Below are 21,520 nucleotides of genomic sequence, written 5' to 3'. Positions count from 1 at the left end.
ATGGTCTACTTAAAAAATCCTAGACAGTCAACTAAGAAGCTTCTAGAAATAATCAACAACTTTAGCAAAGTTGCAGGATACAAAATAAATGCACATAAATCATCAGCATTTCTATATATTTCCAATACATCGCAGCAGCAAGAGGTAGAAAGAGAAACACCATTTAAAATCACCCTAGACAATATAAAATACTTAGGAATATATCTACCAAAACAAACACAGGAATTATGTGAACACAACTACAAAACACTTTCCAAACAATTAAAACTAGGTCTAAACAATTGGAAAAACATTGATTGCTCATGGGAAGGATGAGATAACATAATAAAAATGACCATTCTACCCAAATTAATTGACCTATTTAGTGCCATACCTATCAAAATATCAAAAAACTATTTTACTGAATTAGAAAAAAACTATAACAAAGTTTATTTGGAAGAACAAAAGATCAAGAATATCAAGGGAAATAATTTTAAAAAATGTGAAGGAAGGTGGCCTAGCAGTATCAGATATTATGCTATACTATAAAGCAGCGGTCATCAAAACGGTATCGTACTGGTTAAGAGACAGAAGGGAGGATCATTGGAATAAACTTGCAATAAGTGAGGTCAGCAAGACAGTGTATGATAAAACCAAAGAGCACAACTTTTGGGACAAAAGTCTACAATTTGACAAAAACTGCTGGGAAAATTTGAAAAAAAATATGGGAGAGATTAGGTTTAGATCAACATCTCACACCCTACACCAAGATATATTCAGAATGGGTGAAAGACTTGAATATAAAGAAGGAAAATATAAGTAAATTAAATGAACACAGAATAGTATATTTGTCAGATCTCTGGGAAAGGAAAGATTTTTAAAACCAAGCAAGAGTTAGAAAAAATTACAAAATGTAAAATAAATAATTTTGATTAAAATAAATTAAAATGTTTTTGTACAAACAAAAACAATGTAGTCAAAATCAGAAGGGAAACAACAAATTGGGAAAAAATCTTTATAACAAAAAACTCTGACAGGGGTTTAATTATGCAAATATACAAGGAGTTAAATCAATTGTATAAAAATCAAGCTATTCCCCAATTGATAAATGGGCAAGAGACATGAGTAGGCAATTTTCACATAAAGAAATCAAAAGTATCAATAAGCACATGAGAAAGTGTTCTAAATCTCTAATAATTAGAGAAATGCAAATCAAAACCACTCTGAGGTATCAACTCACACCTAGAAGATTGGCTGAAATGAGAGAAGGGGAGAGTAATGAATGTTGGAGGGGATGTGGCAAAATTGGGACATTAATTCATTGCTGGTGGAGTTGTGAACTGATCCAACCATTCTGGCTAGCAATTTGGAATTATGCTCAAAGGGTTATAAAAGAATGCCTGCCCTTTGATCCAACCATGACATTGTTGGGGTTGTACCCCAAAGAAATAATAGAGAAACAGACTTGTACAAAAATATTTATAGCTGTGCTCTTTGTGGTGGCAAAAACCTGGAAAGTGAGGGTATTCCCTTCAGTTGGGGAATGGCTGAACAAATTGTGGTATATGTTGGTGATGGAATAATAATCTGGAGGAATTTCAAGTGAACTGGAAAGACCTCCAGGAATTGATGCAGAGTGAAAGGAGCAGAGCCAGAAGAACGTTGTACACAGAGACGGATACACTCTGGTAAAATAAAATGTAATGGACTTCTATACTAGCAGCAATGCAATGACCCAGGACAATTCTGAGGGATTTATGGAAAAGAACCCTGCCCACATTCAAAGGAAGAATATCTTTTTATATGACATTTACTTCTTAATATATCCTTCACCACTCCCCTGCCTAGAAACTCATCTATCCCTTGTAACATAGAATAAAAAATAAAGGGAAAAAAGCTGCTCAGTAAAACTAAAATATACAACCTAACAATAATCTATGCAGTATTCCACCTTTATTTTCCTCTGCTTCTTCCAAGGAGGAAAAAATTTCATCTCTCCTCTAGAGTCAAACTTTGTCAATATAACTACACAGAATTCTTTTTCTTTTCTTTTCTCATATTGTGTTTGTAGCCACTGGGAATTCTGTTTTCTTGATTCAGCTTCCTCCTCCCTCCACCAATTCAAATTAGTGTTCTCCTTTCTCCAAATTCTTCATATTTATTGTTGCTTAGGGCATAGTAACATTCAATTATAATAATGAACCACAGCTTGTTTAGCCTTTCCTCAATTGCTCATCATCTGCTTTGTTTTCAGTTCTTTGCTACCATTAAAGTATTTATATGAATATTTTGATGTCTGTGAGATTTTCTTCCAATCTTTGATTTCTTTGAAATATTTGCCTAACAATGAGATCTCTGACTCAAAGGGTATGCATATTCAATCACTTTTGAGGGGCATAATTCCACAATCTTTTTCAAAAAGTTGAACCAATTCACACCACCCACAGTATATTAGTGTGCCAGTCTTAGTTCATTCCCTATAACATTCGCTATTTACATCACACCCTTAGTGTACAGGGGCCTGTAAAGCAGATGTGATTGTGTAAAATAATGAAATATCCCAGTCTACCTCAAGGAGCCAGTGTTTTGAAGATGAAAGAATATAGGAAGAGGAGTAAAGATACCTGGCTCCTAGTTTTGATACTGTCATTAAGTTGCCACCTAACTTTGGGGAATTTGTTTCACCTCCCTGGGTCTTGATTGCTTGATTTGTTAAATGAGAGACTCCATGATTTCTAAAGTTCTTGCTAGCCTGAAATTCTGAATTCAGACAAAAATCAAAAAAATTAAACTAAAATCGAAAGTTTTTAGCTTTATTGCTTTAGTATAGACTAAATTTAAAAAAAATGTTATTATACCTCTCCCAACCCTGACCCCCACCTGGTCAGTCCCCCAAACCCCAAGTATGCCTTTGGACCAAGATATACAGGGAGGGGATAGCTGGTCAATTGTATTTTCATATGTAAATTGGATTACAATTACAATAGAGCTAATATCCTTGTCAAAAAATAAAATATTTTGCTAATGATGAGCAAACCTACCAAATTACTGAAAGGAACTAGTATGAAAAGTAAGGGCTTTAAAAAAAGAAATATCAATGAAAATATATAAACACAAGAGGGCAGGAAGAGCTCAAGCTTTAACTTTTTTCAGGTCTTACTACGGTGAAACTCCATCCAATTTATTTAACTTGCCCTCCGGATATTTATCAATTCTCTTTACATGTAAAGAAATGTGATGCTGACAAGTAGATTTAGTTTGTACTTGGTCTAATTATTGCAAGGGAACAGGAACATCTCTAATGACAGCTCTTCTAGCCCTTCCTGGCTTTTTTTTTTTTTAGCGCCTCAGGCCACTTTCTCTCCAACTCCTTCCTTAATTTGGTTCTTTCAGGACTCAGCTCTGACCGCATTTCTCACGCATTCCAAGTGCCCCTTTCTCTTAGTTTGTGAACTTTGATAGCATAGGGGGTGGGGAAGAGGGAACTTGTAAAGCCACCCCAGGCACAGTACGGAATCCATTGTGTCTCTTAAAGCGGAGAAGAAATGCGGAGCAAGTTTTGGCTCTTTTTTTTTTTTTTTTTTTTTTTAAATCAGCCCAACTTATGTCATCTGAAAATCTGCAAGCGGTCACCCCAAACTGCCTTGGTTACTGGACTAGCCCAGGAAATCTGAGTTGAAGCTTCAGATCCAGCTTCCGACCCCCTTCGCCCCCACCCCTACCTCTTTTCTAAAGAAAATTCATGGTGAAAAGGAAAAGGAGAATCCCCAAACCCCCCAAAAATCATTCTGTGCATAATGGTCTGTACAGCATGTTCGCCGTCCTCCATCAGTAGCCAGAACCTGGACAATGCTAAGTAGGAGAAGCCTGCAAGAGTTGGGAGCTCCAGTAAGGTTTGGAGCCAAAGTCTTTCTCCCCCAGTCACTAAGAACAACCTGTGGCAGCTTCTCTCCCCAGCCCTTTCCCCACCCTTTCCCCGCCTCTGTCTTAGACTTGATTGACAGCAGCTTACACCCAATCCTTGGAGAGGGTCCCACCTCTCCAGATAATCTATTGGTCACTCTGACAGGCAGGAGCAGGGGGGGGGGCGAGGGGCGGGATTTCCCTCACTGCCCTGTCCCATAGGACCTGCAAAGGAGGGGACAGGGAAAAACTCAGTTTGTAGTGCTACACTGGCTAAAGGAGTCAGAAGTCTTGGAGACCTTGAGTTGGCAGGGCTCGGCCCTGGCGGATCCGTCCTCTGAGCAGCAGCGCCAACCTGAATTGCGCTGCTCTCTTCTCGGTCCAGTTATTTCTTAGAGCACTGGAGAACGAAGCAGGTTTACTGAACCCCCTACGCTTCCCAGGGGTGCTTCTTGCTCCCTGCTTGGGAACCAGACTTTAAGGCTCTCGGGAGTGCACCTTCACAGACTAAGGAAGGGCCGGCATCATGCACCACGGCGTGAGCAGAGCTGCAGGAACTCTCGGGATCTCTCCTACACAGCCTGGAATTGTATGCTCTGTCACCTCCTGGCCACCCCGGGTGCAGCTGCTGCCCTGGCTATTACTCTTAATTCTGTCACTGACTAGGTGGGTCTCTGCTCAACTTGATGGCCCCAGTTCTGCGCTGCTGTCTCCTGGCTTCACTGGGTCGTCCCATGCTCCTGAAGAAGAGATCATAGTCCTGGCCAACCGTGGACTCCGGGTTCCTTTCGGGCGTGCAGTCTGGCTGGACCCTCTGCATGACCTGGTGCTGCAGGTGCAACCCGGAGATCGCTGCCAGGTGATGGTACTGGACAATGACGCTCTGGCTCAGCTACCCGGCCACCTCAACCCCAAGCGATTCCCCTGCGACTTTGGCCCTGGAGAGGTGAGCTACTCACACCTGGGTGCCCGCAGCCCTTCACGGGACCGAATCCGGTTGCAGCTGCGCTATGATACTTCCAGCGGGTCAGTGGTGCTGCCCCTGGTGCTGGAAGTGGAGGTAATCTTTACTCAGTTGGAGATAGTGACCAGAAACCTGCCCCTGGCTGTAGAGGAGCTTCTGGGTACCAGCAACCCGTTAGATCCTCGTAGCCTAGAATTCACTTACCAACCTGAGACAGAGGAATGTAGGGTAGGCATCCTCTCTGGGCTAGGGGCTCTTCCTCGCTATGGGAAACTGCTTAACTACCCACATGCCCTAGGAGCAGAGAGGGTCAGGGGAGGAGAAAGAGGGCTGGGGCAGCCTCTGATGATGGACTGCAACACTTTCCTGGACCTGGGAGTGCGATATTTGCATACAGCACCTGGTCGCTCCCCAAATCGGGACTGGGTACCCATGGTGGTGGAGCTGCACCCTAGAGGTGCCCCAGTAGGAAGTCCGTCTTTGAAACGGGAGCACTTCCAAGTGCTAGTGAGGATCCGGGGAGGCACAGAAAACACACCACCAAAGCCCAGTTTTGTAGCCATGATGATGATGGAGGTGGACCAATTTGTGCTGACTGCCCTGACACCAGACATGCTCGCAGCTGAGGATTCAGAATCAGATCCTGACTTGCTGGTCTTCAATCTCACTTCACCATTCCAACCTGGTCAAGGCTATCTGGTGAGCACTGATGACCGCAGTTTACCTCTGTCTTCCTTCACCCAGCGGGACCTAAGACTCCTCAAAATTGCTTACCAGCCCCCAGCAGAGGATTCTGACCAGGAGCGTCTTTTTGAACTAGAGCTGGAAGTGGTAGATCCAGAGGGTGCAGCCTCAGATCCTTTTGCCTTCATGGTGGTTGTGAAACCCATGAACACTCTGGCTCCTGTTGTCACCAGAAATACTGGTCTTATCCTTTTCGAAGGTCAGTCCAGACCCCTCACTGGCCCCCCAGGCAATGGACCCTCCAATCTGGTCATCAGTGATGAAGATGACTTGGATTCTGTGCATCTGGAGGTGGTGGCTGGCCTTCAGCATGGGCATCTAGCCCTTTTAGGTTCCCCTATTGGAGATCCTGCCATGACTGGTTCTGGACCACCACGAAAGCACTTCACAGTAGCCGAGCTGGAGACTGGGCAGGTAGTTTACCAGCATGATGATAGTGATGGCTCTCTGAGTGATAACCTGGTGCTTCGAATGGTAGATGGAGGGGGCCGCCACCAGGTACAATTCCTCTTTCCCATCACTCTAGTGCCTGTTGATGACCAGCCACCTGTCCTCAATGCCAATACTGGACTGGGGCTGGCTGAGGGTGATACTGTTCCAATTCCACCCCTAGCTTTGAGTGCTACTGACATTGACTCTGATGACTCTATGATACTCTTTGTGCTGGAGCCCCCCTTTTCAGCAACAGGACAATTGCTACTACGCCAGACCCATCCACCCAGAGATGGGGAAGACCTTACTGGGGGTCCCTGGAGGCAAGTGGTAGATTCCCAGCAGGGTACATTATATGAAAAGTCAGTCATAGAGTGGAGGCAACGGGACATTGTTGAGGGAAGGCTGTTTTACCGGCACATTGGTCCCCACAGTCCTGGACTGGGACCTATCATGGACCAGTTTGTCTTTAGAGTCCAAGATGATCATGACCCTCCCAACCAATCAGGACCACAAAAGTTTGTGGTTCGTATCCATCCTGTGGATCGCCTACCTCCAGAACTGGGCAGTGGCTGCCCACTGAGGATGGTGGTACAAGAGTACCAATTAACCCCACTGAGAAAGAAGTGGCTGCGCTATACTGACCTGGACACAGATGACCGAGAACTGCGCTACATTGTGACTCAGCCCCCCATAGACACAGATGAGAATCATTCCCCTGCCCCAATGGGCACATTAGTTTTGACTGATAATCCCTCAGTTGCAGTGACTCATTTCACCCAGGCCCAGATCAACCACCACAAAATTGCTTATAGACCCCCAGACCAGGAACTGGGAGTGGCTGCTCGGGTGGCTCAGTTCCAGTACCGGGTAGAGGACCAAGCTGGGAATATGGTTCCAGGCACCTTTACTTTTTATCTGCAGCCAGTGGATAATCAACCCCCTGAAATCCTTAATACAGGATTCACCATTCAGGAAAGGGGCCAGCACATCCTCAGTGAAACTGAGCTTCATGCTACAGATGTGGACACGGATGCTACCCAGATCTCCTTCACCCTCACTCAGGCTCCCAAGCATGGCCAAATTCAGTTAAGCCAAAGGAAGCTAGTTGTGGGAGACCTCTTTCACTTAGAGGACATAGTTCAGGGCAGGGTCATCTATATCCATAATGGAGATGAATCCCTAAGTGACAGCTGCTCTATAGAAGTGAGTGATGGACTTCATGTGGTACCCATTACCCTCAGAGCAAATGTACGCCCTGTAGATGATGAGGTACCCACTCTATCCTTGCCTGCTGGTACACTGGGCTCCTACCTAGATGTGTTAGAAAATGAAGCTGCTGAAATCACTGCTCATGTTATCAAGGGTACTGATGAGGACACTGATGATTTGATGCTGACTTTTCTCTTGGAAAACCCCCCACTCTATGGGGAGATCCTGGTCAATGGAATTCCAGCTGAGCAGTTTTCACAAAGGGAAATCCTAGAGGGATCTGTTGTCTATGCCCACACCAGTGGTGAAATAGGCCCATTTCCCAAAGAGGATTCTTTCAACCTGACATTGTCAGATATGTCTCAGGAGTGGCGTATTGGTGGCAACATTGTGCAGGGGGTTACTGTGTTGGTGACCATTCTCCCTATTGATAATCAAGCCCCAGAAGTCACTGTGGGTGAACAATTTATGGTTGTGGAAGGTGATAAAAGGGTTATTACCACTTCTCATATAAGTGCTGAGGATATTGATTCCCCTAATGATGACATTTTATGTACTATAGTTACTCAGCCAACTTCAGGTTATGTTGAGAATATTTCTCCAGCTCCAGGCTCAGAGAAATCAAGAGCAGGAATAGCCATCAGTGCCTTTACTCTGAAAGACCTTAAACAAGGGCATATCTATTATGTCCAGAGTATTCATAAGGGTGTGGAACCAGTGGAAGATCGATTTGCATTCCGTTGTTCTGATGGAATTAATTTTTCTCATAGACACTTTTTTCCCATTGTGATCATTCCAACTAATGATGAGCAGCCAGAAATATTTATGCGAGAATTTATGGTGATGGAAGGAATGAGTCTGGTTATTGACACTCCCATCCTCAATGCTGCTGATGGAGATGTTCCTGCAGACGACCTGACTTTCGTCATCACCCATTTTCCTACCCATGGACACATCATGAACCAGTTGATAAATGGTACAGTTTTGGTAGAAAGCTTCACTCTAGATCAAATCATTGAGAGTTCCAGCATTATTTATGAGCATGATGACTCTGAGACTCAGGAGGACAGCTTTGCCATAAAATTAACTGATGGCAAGTATTCAGTGGAGAAGAGGGTGATCATATTGGTCATACCTGTTGATGATGAGACCCCCAGAATGACTATCAATAATGGACTAGAAATTGAAATGGGAGAAACTAAAATTATCAACAATAAGGTTTTGATGGCGACTGATTTAGACTCTGAAGACAAAACCTTGGTTTATATTATTCGTTATGGACCAGAGCATGGCCTGTTACAAAGACAAAGGTCTAATGGTGCAGTTGAGAATATTACACTGGGCATGAATTTTACCCAAGATGAAGTGGACAGAGATTTAATTCAATATGTACATTTGGGGCAGGAAGGTATTCGGGACCTGATCAAATTTGATGTGACTGATGGAATAAATCCCCTCATTGACCGTTATTTTTATGTGTCCATTGGTAGCATAGACAGAGTTTTCCCTGATGTAATAAGCAAGGGAGTTTCTTTGAAAGAAGGTGGCAGGGTAACACTGACAACAGACTTACTGAGCACCAGTGACCTCAACAGTCCTGATGAAAATTTAGTTTTTAGCATCACTAGGGCCCCTGTGAGGGGTCACTTGGAATGCACAGATCAGTCAGGAGTGCCCATCACCTCTTTCACTCAGCTTCAGCTCGCAGGGAACAAAATCTACTACATTCACACGTCTGATGATGAGGTAAAAATGGATAGCTTTGAGTTTGAAGTGACTGATGGACATAATTCTGTCTTTCGCACTTTCCGGATCTCCATTAGTGATGTAGACAACAAGAAGCCAGTGGTCACTATTCATAGCCTGGTGGTGAGTGAAAGTGAAAATAAGCTTATCACTCCTTTTGAACTCACTGTAGAAGACAGAGATACTCCTGACCATCTCTTGAAATTCACTGTCACCCAAGTGCCTGTTCATGGTCATCTCATGTTCAATAATACCAGGCCTGTAATGGTCTTTACCAAACAGGACCTGAATGAAAATTTGATCAGCTACAAACATGATGGAACAGAATCAACTGAAGATAGCTTCTCTTTCACTGTGACTGATGGCACACATGCTGATTTCTATGTTTTTCCTAATACCGTATTTGAAACAAGGAGACCCCAAATGATGAAAATCCAGGTGATTGCTGTGGACAACAGCTCACCTCAAATTGTGGTGAACAAAGGTGCCCCCACCCTTCGTATCTTGACAACTGGACACTTGGGTTTCATGATCACAAACAAAATACTGAAAGCAGAGGACAAGGACAGCTTGCACATTTCCCTCAAGTTCATTGTGACAGGAGCCCCACACCATGGCTTTCTCTTCAACCTGGGGAAAGGCAATCACAGCATCACTCAGTTTACACAAGGTACCATTCTCTCTTCTTTACTTTCAGTCATTGAATACACTGGATTCTATTTCTGGAAGTGATAGCTTTCATTGACAAATGCAAAAATAGAGTATTGGAATAGGAATAGGACTACTCTCTGCTCTTGGCTCTGATACTAACTTCCTGTGTGTGACACTGTGGATGTCACTTAAACTCTGTGGCATTGTCTTCCTTTATAAAATGAGGATACTAATACCTCCCTAATTCTGCCTCAGAAGGATGCAATGAGACTAAATGAGATGATGTTTTTGATTATTTTCTTCCCCTTCAGGAAGAAATTAGGAATTCACTGCCTTAGTGCCTTAGATGCTTAGGCTTTTATCCCACTCCTGGATTCTCTGATATGCTTAGGTTTATACTAGGGGCACAACTAAGAAAACTTTTAATCATTACCTCTAGTCACGTGTCCACTAGTACTGACAGTCAATAGAGAGGATAGGCATAAGAAAACGGATGGACTAATGTTTGGGAGCAGATAACAGTTGAGGGATACTGAGAAAGGTATGAAAGACTGAGAGTTTTAAGAAGAGCCTAGGATGAATGTATGGGTTGGGGTTTGGAAGAAGGAAATGGGCTAGGAAGCTGAGGATAGGCAGAAGAAAAGACCTGAATCATTTCTATCATTTTGACAGTGTGATGATAATAATAATTAGTTATCCCCATGATGAAATGTGAAATGGTTGAATGAATTGGATTAGATGCTTTCTATCTAAAATTCCATCCAAATTAAAAAACAAACAAACAAACTTCTGAGTAAGGCGCTATTCAAAGTACACTATTAATAATAACATATCTCCCCCTTTCTGTTAGGAATTAAGGCTCTGTTAACAATTCATGGAAAACTGAAGTAATTATTTAACTCATTCGAATCTGTTCTCCCCTCTAGCTTTCACCAGTCCCTAACCTCCAAATCCCAAAGGAAAAATTGCCTCCTTTAGCTGGTTACTTTAAAAGCTTAAGTTCCTTTCAAATCTGAATTAAAGTTTTTAGAACATAATGCACATTGAACAAATGTTTGATGAATGAATGAGTGAATGAATGAATAAGCCACATGCTTTGGCTTCCTTTCTCTATCTACATGTAGCCTGAGGCAGGAAGGACGAGTGAATTATGCCTTGCTGCTAGTGGTATGGTTGGTTGCCTAGTTCAGTATTCCCTTTGGGTGCAAAGCCCTGACCCCTAGACCTTGGGGCTTTTTTCCCCCAAAGTATTTTGGTTGTTTTCATGAAAATCCCTCTCAGGCTGACAGAGTAGAAACTAGATATATATCCCTCACACTGATTTTTATGCTCAGGGATGAAGTTTAGCTCTGGGACATCCCACTGGGAGTGTCCTTTTCCCATTTCCAGATTCCTAGCAATGCTCTGCTTTTAGATAACAAATGCTTTAATAGACATGGGAGTCTCAAAATGTGTTAAAGTGAACTACTTACCTGTTTTAGATCCTGGCAATAGCCCCACACTCCAACTCCTTGAATCTTGGCTAAATGCCTGAATATACCCCAGGGCCTGCAGAGACAAGCAAGCTACAAAATGCCAAGTGTCATGCCAAATCAGCAGTAGCAAGAAGCTTTTTGTTTTGTTTTTTTGGTCAGGGCCCCTGACATGTACCATATATTTGATGCCACATTGTCTCGCCTCTGGTCCATGTTTGTGGAAAGTAAAAAGGGTGAGAGATGTTTATTGAGGATTGAAGAGCAGAAAATGATGCTTTAAACATTCCTTCCCACTGTGAAAAGGATTAAGTATTACAGATAATAAGGGGTCCTGGTGAATTTGGAGTAAAAGGTTAATTAAAATGATCCCAGACCAAAATCCGATGGCTCTGAACACATAAGAGTCATCTTTTAAATACTGGTGAGTTGTAGCACTCCTCTGCTCTACTCTGCTCTCCGCCCCTCTACATCTTCTGCTCTTATGCAGGTATACACCATACCTTTGTAGTCATTTGTAAATAGGAAATAATTGCAAATGATGTAGCTGCTTTTTTCTGAGGCCAGAAAACTTCATAACTCTAGCAAGCATCAGAATATTTTACTAAGAAAATTACTTTATATACATAATCAAACAGCACTCATTTCAACAAGTTGAGACTGGAGCTTGGTTCGTAGTAGTTATTTATGAAGATTAGATAAGTGAGAAGGAATGGAAAAACTCAATTATGGAGTTGCCATGGTTTCTTTTATAGAAGGGAAATGATGTATGTGTTTAGGCTAAGGGCTAAGCTGAGCTGTGGCTTTAGTTCATGGAAGGATTTATTGAACTAAAGTTTGATTAGGATTTAGTGGTCTAGAGAAATATATTATTTTACACGTACATGTATATATGGGTACATATTCATATGTATATACAAAATATATCTGTGTAGGTGTATAATATCATACATTATGTTTTATGTAATATATTATTTACACATTCATATTGTTTATAAGCTGAGCTTTGGATTTTATCATAAAATAATTTATTAAACTATATTTTGGTAGGATTTAGTGGGCTAGAGAAAATATGCTGTTACATATATGCATATGTATAAACATGTATGTGTATATACACATATATATATCTGTGTGTGTAACATTATATAGTATATTTTATATTCCAATTTTAAAAACATATTTAGGAAAACTACTAAAGCTGAGTTCAGAAAAGTCAAAAACATTTTAAATGTAAAATTATATTTCAGTTGAAAATGGAAAAAATAATTATTAGAATTCACTTCAGGATACAGTCATATAATTTAGAAATCACCTTGGAAGAGCTTAATACAGTAGCCCAAAGAGTAAAATTGATGTTATATTTATAGTTGTCATTTGCAGTTAACCAAATGATAAACTTATATTTTATTAATAATATAAACTATGAGAAGATTGTATAGATTAGAAAATCTGTGTTTAAGAAATATGAGGATTTAGTGGTCTAGAGAAATATATTATTTTATACATACATGTATATATGTATACATATCCATATATGTATATATACACATATATCTGTGTATATGTATAATATTATGTTTTATGTAATGTATTATTTGCACAATCATATGAAGTTATATTGGTCCTAGTTTAATCCAACTAAAAGTAGATATGTTGAAAAGATTGAATTTAAAAAGAAAACAATAGCCTGAATTTGCATGAAGAGACAGTCTGATTTTATATAGATATAATTGGCAAATTATTTCTTATGGAGTAGATTATCTAAAAGGCTTAGGTATTTCATAGGTTCACTTCATCCCCAGAATGTCCATTTGTAATTGGTAATAGTTAACCTAAAAATCCTCTTTAACTGACCATATCTTTAAATCTCTGAAAGATATATACATAGTCCTATTTTGCCATAGCTTGACCCTGAAGAGAATAGTCTGTCACGAGATCCATTTCCAAAGTACTATAACAACCACATAACTCACACCATGAAATTGACCACTCTCCAACACTGAACTTATTTTATAAGATATATTAATAAAGCATATTTGTGTACATATTTCCCATTAGGTGCATGCTTGAAGCTCTGTTAAAAGGGAGGCAAAAACCCTGGAACTCTTCTTGAGCATTGAAGTATCAAAGTATAGTTGAATCTATTTTTAGTGATGATTTATTTTTCATAAAGTCTTAGAAACAGTTACTATCTATCTTGTCTAGAACAAATATTGGTTTATGGTTGCCATTACAATAGTGAAAGAGTTTTTGATTTTATTGACAGTGCACCATTATTGGGAAGAATAAATTGGTACAAATAATAAAATAAGTAAGCTCCTTGAAGATAGGAATTCTGTCTTAGTCATCTTTCCATCTTCCTCAAAGCCTTTTAGAGAGATGCTCTGTAAATTATTTAATTTTAATAAAATTAAACGGGGAGAAATTGAGAAAAGCCTCCAAAATGCATTAACCCCCAGGGGTAAATTTATGAAAGCATATAGAGAAACATCCCAGAAAATGGGCAGTCATCGTTGGAGGAAATTTTCAAATTAATGAAATCATAGGTCCATTTAAATATTCAAGGGAAATAAACAAACATTCTGTGGTCTAGTGCATTCTAGTTTTGTAGTTTTATAAAAACATTTTAATGATAATCATAAAGGCATTAAATCTGATTGACACTGACAGCCAAGATAGAATTTCCCAGCACTGTATTTTCATGCATAAGATGTATTATGTCTTTTTTAATGTTTCCCAATTTGTAATGCTATGGCAGACATTTGTTCCTATTAGTAAATCCCGTGTCTTTCTTAAAAGTAGGCATTATTTAAAAAAAATACCTTTTCCCTTCTCCCTTTCATCTTTAAGAAGGAATTTCTACCTAACCTCTTGGTTCATTAGGTTAAGCAGGGCAAAGGAGAAGAAATGCTTCCTCTGAATGCAATGCAAGTAACTGATTATATAATATAATCTGAGGACTCCATCCCGACCAAAATACCTCCCCTTCCACCTATTATGGAGCCTATTTTTCCCCTTCAGTTTAAAGATTTGGCATATAACATTGTGACACTATTGTGTAGGGAATTTCTGATAAGGAAATTTCCTCTACCAATGGAAATTGATACCTGTTTTGTAATTTGTAGACTCAGAAAGTTGCCTGGAATAATAAGAAGTTGTGATATATTTGTGAAACAAAGCTAGTATGCATCAGAGGCAAGACTTGAACACAGATCTCTCTGAATCTGAGGGTGGGCTCATTCTTCTCCATACTCTCTCATAGTCTCCTGAAAACATGTTACTTATAATGGGATCAGTTTTCCAAAATGAGAGACAACTTCAGGAATGAGACAGAGAAGGCACCCAGGGACATGACGTGCCAAGAGAAGGGGTGCTGGGTAGGAGGATACCAAAACTAAGCTGCCAGAAAACCAATATGATCACTAGGTTAGGAAGTCTGGAATTTTTTCCCCTTTCTGAGTTCTGTATCTAATAATATATTCAGGCATGGACATGTTAGATAAGCATTTTTGTATCTGACTGAGCTAAAAGGGCTAGAGGGCACGTTAATGCCTGTTAAAAAGAATGCATTTTTTCCAAATTTTAAAAAGTATTTTTATTCTTTTGTTATTTTTCCAGCTGACATTGATGACATGAAAATATGCTACGTCTTAAGAGAAGGGACAAATGCCACAAGTGATAATTTCCACTTTATAGTTGAAGATGGTGGTAAGTACCATGTTCTACATTCTTATGAATGGAAACAGATGTTCAAGTCCTTTTTTCATATGTGTTTATAGTTTAGACTGTGGCAAATTGTTATTATTTATGAAAGCTTGGTATGTTATATAAGCCATTGTTTTACACAGATGTCATGATCTTTCTGGAACCAACACACATACTTTGCTAAGAGGAGAAGTGATGTATCCCTTTGAATGAAGTATATAATTTGGGAAATATGGAAGAAAACATTCAAATACCATTCTTTTTCATGAATTCATTTACAGTAGTTATTTATTACCTAAGATAGTAGAAGAAGACAATATAAATACAAATATTATTTAATCATATTGAATATTATTAATGATTTATTATTTATATTAGTTGATACAGTTGATACAATTTTTTGTTTTTCTTCATTGTTGATTTACTGGTTCTAGTTTAAGATAGTGTTTCTCAAATTAGAGGTCTAAGTATGGATGGGCTCAGACTTATGATCAAAATCCCCTTTTCAACATACTGCCATTCCCCTCCCCTACTCAAAGGACCTGACTTATATTTGCTCTCTTATCTTTGCTGTTACCTGTCCAGTTCTTTACTTTTCTGAAATAGATAAGAGAAAATAAAAACACTACTGTTTTCTTCCTCAAGGAAAAAAGAAAAGGAACCTTAAGAAGTGAGTTACAGGGGCAGGGTTCCTATCTGGGGGAAGGAAGGGAGACAAATGCTATAATAAATTTGAAGAGAGAGGAGAAAGGAGAAATCATATCTGAAAGTGATCATTGCATCATCTATATGGAAAAGTAACTCTGCTAGTTGCCTGCTCTTTAACAACTTATAGTTTAAAATGATTATCCAAATAGGTATCACCAAAAAGCTATGCCTAATGAGATTCAGAGCATTTAAGGCATGAAGACTGCAAAATATGTGCCCAGGAGGCAAATAAATCTGTTCAGTCCCTCATATGCTGGTTTATATTCATGATATTGTGTTCTTGTTACCTCCCACAATCAAAATGTTTCAGTTCCTTCATTTCTATAGTAGTCAAATTATACTTCTGTTTCTACACTGGGTTAGCTTTCTCTAGCAAGACCATAAAACTGAGAAATGGGATCATGGTATGGAAAAACAGTCTGAAATTTAAACCAACTTTGGGTGTTTTCTAACTGACTAATGTGACTTAGCTTTCACTACTCACTTGGAAGTGCCCTTAGATGTACGGTTCAATAGTAGACCCTAAAACAATTTAAATTCATGTAATATCCAGAGGCCAAGAACTAATTAGTGACTACTGACAACAGGTGTCCTGGGAAGAAATAAAGCTCTATAACATTTTGTTTTTTTTCTTCTTCTCCAAAACTGCTATAAAGAAAATAGAAATAATTCATCAAAGTCATTGCAGTGTGTTTCTTAATATTTTTCTTTTTTATTCTTAAAACAAAACCCCAAATGCCAGAGACACTATCATTTTACACATTCTTTAAATGGATAGCATGGTAGCATTTACCTTAATTGCATTCAGGCTGTACAAAACAATGAATCATATCACCTTCCAAATATCTAATGAAGAATGACTAGCTGAAGAGGGTGGATCTATATTTAGAAATTATACAAATATGGCTGGGACACTGAGAGTTGTCTTTGTTGGAAACGAGAGCTAAATTATTCCATCAGCCTCTTTAGCAGCTATAGTTTCTCATAAGAAGGTGGAAATAAAGCTCAAGAGTATTGCTTGATACTTCGCTCCTATCCAACAGGCAGCAAAGCATTGTTAGCAGGGCTCAGGTAGGTCCTGGCAGAATATCAGCTAAGTAACATGTGTTTCAGTGTCCCTGGAATAAAGCCAATTCTTAATGAGAAATTCAACACATTAAAGATCCTAAAGGTAAATAATAAAAAGTCACAAATGTGTTTAGAGTTGGTTTTGCCTTGACTTTTGTATCTTAGGGGGCAGCTAGATGGTATAGTGAATAGAGTGTAAGGTCTAGAGTCAGGAAGACTCATCTTCAGGGTTTCAAATCTTTCCACAGACAGTTACTAACTTTATGACCCTGAGAAAGTCATTTGACCCCTTTTGCCTCAGTTTCCTCATCTGTAAAATGAACTGGAGAAGGAAATGGCAAACTATTCCAGTCTATTTGTCAAGAAGACCACAAATGAGGTCACAAAGAATTGGGTACAGCTGAAAATGACTAAAATAAATATTATTTCTTAGAAATTTGTGTTGTATTCTTATATTTCCAAGTATTCACATGGCCTTATACCTTGAAAAGCCTATCTTCTTTGAAACACTATTTTAGATAAAATTCTTTTAGCAATGTATGGGAGACTCAGTAAAATGCATGAATGAAGCCAAACCAAACAAAGACAGTAAACATATTAGAGAAATGCAGAAAGTTTTAATGGCACAGATATTGTTTCAGCATTTCCCAGCCTTTCTGTAAACCAAGAGTGCAGTTCACAACTCTCTTCCAATAAATACTATAAAACCAGATCTAATATGATGGAGAAAAAAACATGCTGTAGACCCATAGTAACTGATATACAATCTGAGAATGAGAAACCCTATGTTACTATACTACATTTAAGCTCTAGTAATAATGACAGTTATTTTGGTTGAGGCATACTATAATTAAGAATATCTTTTGTGGATTGAAAGGTGAACATTCTACATCTCTAAACTTAGCAACACATTCCATATGGTAGGAGCGAGAGCTTTTTCTGAATATATAATTAAGATACCTTTTGAAGTCTCTGGAAGACTCTTGTGTCTAATGGCTTTATTTTTAAAGTCCTTGCTGTGTGTATTATCTGGAATAGTGAATTTAAGTAGTAGATGCAGCTCATCTCTAATCAGATATAATGATTTAATTTATATACTCCTTTACTTAAAATCTTAGTAGTAAATCTACATCACTGAATGGCTGTGAAGTGGGAGAAAACATTTCCTATATTTAATCATCAGGAAGTGAATAGATAGTGGAGTTGTGTTTGGAATTAAGAGGTCTTTATTCCTTATTTAATATTCAACCCGTTATATCAGGTTCTTTCCCAAGTCAACAAGGTTGTAAAGGAGAGCACTTTGTTTTTTAGCTAAACAGTTACCTTCTAAGATAATTGCAGAATTTAACAGAATGCCTAGAAGACTTGTAAATAAAGTATTCAGAATATACCTATGGGGAAGTTCAAGAGAAGACCAGAGGGAAATGTGGAAGGAGGATGCTTAAAGAGATAAAAACATCTTAGGTTTCATACACATTCCCTTAAAGACTAGAGACTAAGGGGGCAACTAGGTAGTACAAAGGGAAAGAGTACAAGGGCTGGAGATGGGAAAACCTGGAGTTCAAATCTGGCCTCAGATATTATATCCTAGCTGTGCAACCCTGGGCAAATCACTTAATCCCAAATGCCTAGTTCTTATTGCTATTCTGCCTTAGAATGAATACTTACTATTGATTCTAAGTCAGAAGGTAAGGTTTTAAAAAATAATGAGAGATTGAAATAATAGCATGTTTACCTTCACCTCTTGAAACCAGAGGCAGAAGAACATTCCAGGTTCAGAGGTGTGAGATGGGATGTAGTATACAGAGAGAAGTAAGGAGGCTAGTGCAGGACTGAACTAAAGAATGCCTGAATATGAATAATCCATATTGAGCCTGGTAAGACAGGCTCCAGCCAGCTAGTGAAAGGTTTTCAATAAGAAATAGATCTTGTATTTTAAGGTAATATTGGGAAACCACTGAAACTCTTACACAAAGGAGTAATATAGTCAGGATTTTTAGGATTACCAATTTAACTTTGTATGGAGGATGAAACCAAGAAGGAAGAGTCTAGATTCAGGGAAAACGTTTAGGATACCATTGCCATATGTATCAGACAAAGGACAGTTAAAGGCAGCTTGGGAGTAGAAAAGAGTGTATTGATGGAAAAAATATTAAGAATGTGTAACTGACTGGAATAGGAAAAGGCAAACCACTCCGGTATCTTTGCCAAGAAAATGAATATGTGCTGAGGGGTCGCAAAAAGTTGGACATAACTAAATAAATGACTAAACACAATTGACAAGATTTGGTAATTAACTGAATATCAGAAGAGTTAATTAAAGAGTTGAGTGTCTTATTGATTCAGTTTAACTGCAGTTGTCTGCTGGTTTGTGCTACTGCCACATTAGTCTTTCTCTGCATTTTATTCCATCTTCTATTCAACTGTCAAAGTAGTCTTAAAGTGCAGTTCTGATCATGTCACCTTCCAGCTGAATAAACTTCAGTAGCTCCCTATCATTTCCAGGCTCAAATATAAAATTCTCTGTTTGGCTTTTAAAGCTCTTCATAACCCACCTCCCCCTACCTTTTGCAGTCTTATTACATTTTACAATCCAGTGCCACCAGCCTCCTTGGTATTCCTCAAAAAAAGTCAGGCCCACCTTCCAGTAATATGCATTTTCACTTTGTCTCCCATACCTGGAATGGTCTCCTTCCTTATTTCTACCTCCTGCTTTCCCTGGCTTCAAATCCCAGCCAAAATGCCACATTCTAGAGGATGTCTTTCCCATTTCCCTTATTTCTAGTGTCTTTCAATTTTAAATTATTATAACTTCCAATTCATCTTCTATCTTGCTTGTTTATAGCACAAGTTGTTTTCATGTTAGCTCTCCTATTAGACCACAAGCTCCCAGAAAGCAGACTGTCTTTTGCCTTTTGTTTTTTTACTCAATTTATTCACTAACTTTTTAATAAGGAAACTGAAACAGAGAAAAGTTAAATGATTTATCTAACATCCCTCTTAGTAATATCGCTCCTGGTGGAATTTAGTTCTGGTTCCTAGGCCACTTTCTTCTTCATGAAATATGATGACATTTAAACTGTTCAAGGTAATCAGGGTATTCAAAAATTCCTAACATTCCTTTGTGGGACTTTAGAACTGGAACTAAAAGTGGTGATGAAGCTAACAAAGAAATCTTATTATCAACTGTTTTGTTTAAAAAGTTTAATAGACAAATATTAAACATCTTCTTTGTGTCAGGGACTATACAAAGCAAGGATGATATAATAGAATCAAAAACAGTCTCACATTAGACTGTGAGATCCCTGTCCTCAAGGATTTTTCAGTCTAATGGGAGAAACAACAAACAAATAACTAAGAATAACAAGATCTAATCTGGTACAGTGGATAGAGCACAGGACCTGGAGACAGGAAGGCTAGGGTTCAAGTCTGGCATCAGACACTTACTAGCTGTGTGATCCTGGGCAAGTCACTTAATCCTGTTAGTTTCCTCATCTGTAAAATTAATAATATACATATTTTAAAATATGACAAAATATATCATATATATCCAATACGCATGAGTATAACTCATTATTATATATATTATATAATATGCTGACCTGGGGCTATAACATAGATGTATATGCATATGCAAATGCAAATATATTACATATATATATGTGTATATATATATATATATATATATAAATGTATATGTACACACACATCCTTCTCACCATTGCCCCCAAGTTTAGGACTATACCTTATAGCAGGGCTCAGAAAGCAGGTGAGCACTGCCTCTTAAAGTGAATGAGTATACTTGAGAAAATAGCAGCCTGGCCCACCTAGTGTCTCCAGACCACTTGTGGTACAAGCTCTTCCAGTGTAGGACCAAGGACAGGGCCAGTACAGTGAACCTGGACAGGCTCTCAACCCAAGACCTCAGCCTCTGGGATGGAGAGCTCCAAGAAACAGATAACCCAGAGCATATCCACTCCCACATTCCAGACCAAGATGGTCATTAGGAGCAGACAGAATACATTTGGCAGAATGAGGGGTAGTAGAGGGGTAGTTCAGGTAGTGTGTATTGGCCTGGGAAAAGTTGTTTGGGAAAAAAAGCCAATGCTAAGGAGGCAGAGAAAGGCCAGTTCTGGAGGTCCTTTTCTTCCACCTCACCTGCCACAAGAGAAGGACTATCTCCAATAGATACAGTCAGCACAGCCTCACAGGCTACTCTGAGGAAATGCAGAACCAGATAGAGAGAGGGTATCACTACCCCCTCAGACCCATATTTTCACCTACCTGCACCACCTCAACCTCCATAAGGTCTCACATCTCTATAGTCATGGCACCAGATAAATCCACCTTGGGGAAATGTATGGGCTGCCATGACAATAAAAAAAAAAAATCTCACTCTCAGTCAAGACTCTTCCAAGCTAGTGCCTCCATTGCCTGAGGCCAAGATAGGGCCTGCATGGCTCTCTGGGAAAGATATATAGCCTCTTCCAAGTTCCCTTCCACTCACTTCCCCAAACTCCCATCTCTCAGTAACCTCTTCTTCTCTGAGGTCCATACACATATATTTTATACCAAATTAAAATCCTGGTAACTGTTATCTACAGACTTTCAGAACATTCTTCTTCCATCCTCAATGAGTTTAGTGCCTGGGTCACAATTTTTCCCCTTCCCAACTTTGGACCCAATACTAGGGTCCATAATACATATTGATACTCCTTAATCTGCCAGTCTTCAACCCATACATTTCTCATGGCTTACTTCTTATCTTCAACTCAGCAATACACAAAGATACCACAACTTTGATTTTTCCATCACTCACAAATATAACACTTATGTCTGAAACTTCTTCATCTGATCATAATTTATTGGTTTTCTCTCTCTCTCTCTCTCTCTCTCTCTCTCTCTATATATATATATATATATATATATATAT

General features: G+C 39.1%; 1 protein-coding gene across 1 annotated transcript in view; it reads left to right on the top strand.

Annotated features, from left to right (window-relative positions):
* The first annotated feature begins 4,408 nt into the window (after positions 1 to 4,408).
* FREM2 (FRAS1 related extracellular matrix 2) overlaps positions 4,409 to 21,520 on the top strand; it is a 199,095-nt gene continuing 181,983 nt past the window's right edge. Inside the window, exons 1-2 of the mRNA XM_044668953.1 lie at positions 4,409 to 9,650; positions 14,725 to 14,814. Coding sequence (XP_044524888.1) covers positions 4,409 to 9,650; positions 14,725 to 14,814 — 5,332 coding nt within the window. The remainder of the gene's footprint in view (positions 9,651 to 14,724; positions 14,815 to 21,520) is intronic.

This window comes from Gracilinanus agilis, chromosome 3 (genome assembly GCF_016433145.1).
Source record: "Gracilinanus agilis isolate LMUSP501 chromosome 3, AgileGrace, whole genome shotgun sequence".
NCBI classification, from domain to species: Eukaryota; Metazoa; Chordata; class Mammalia; order Didelphimorphia; family Didelphidae; genus Gracilinanus; species Gracilinanus agilis.
This window is presented reverse-complemented; position numbering and strand designations above follow the sequence as displayed.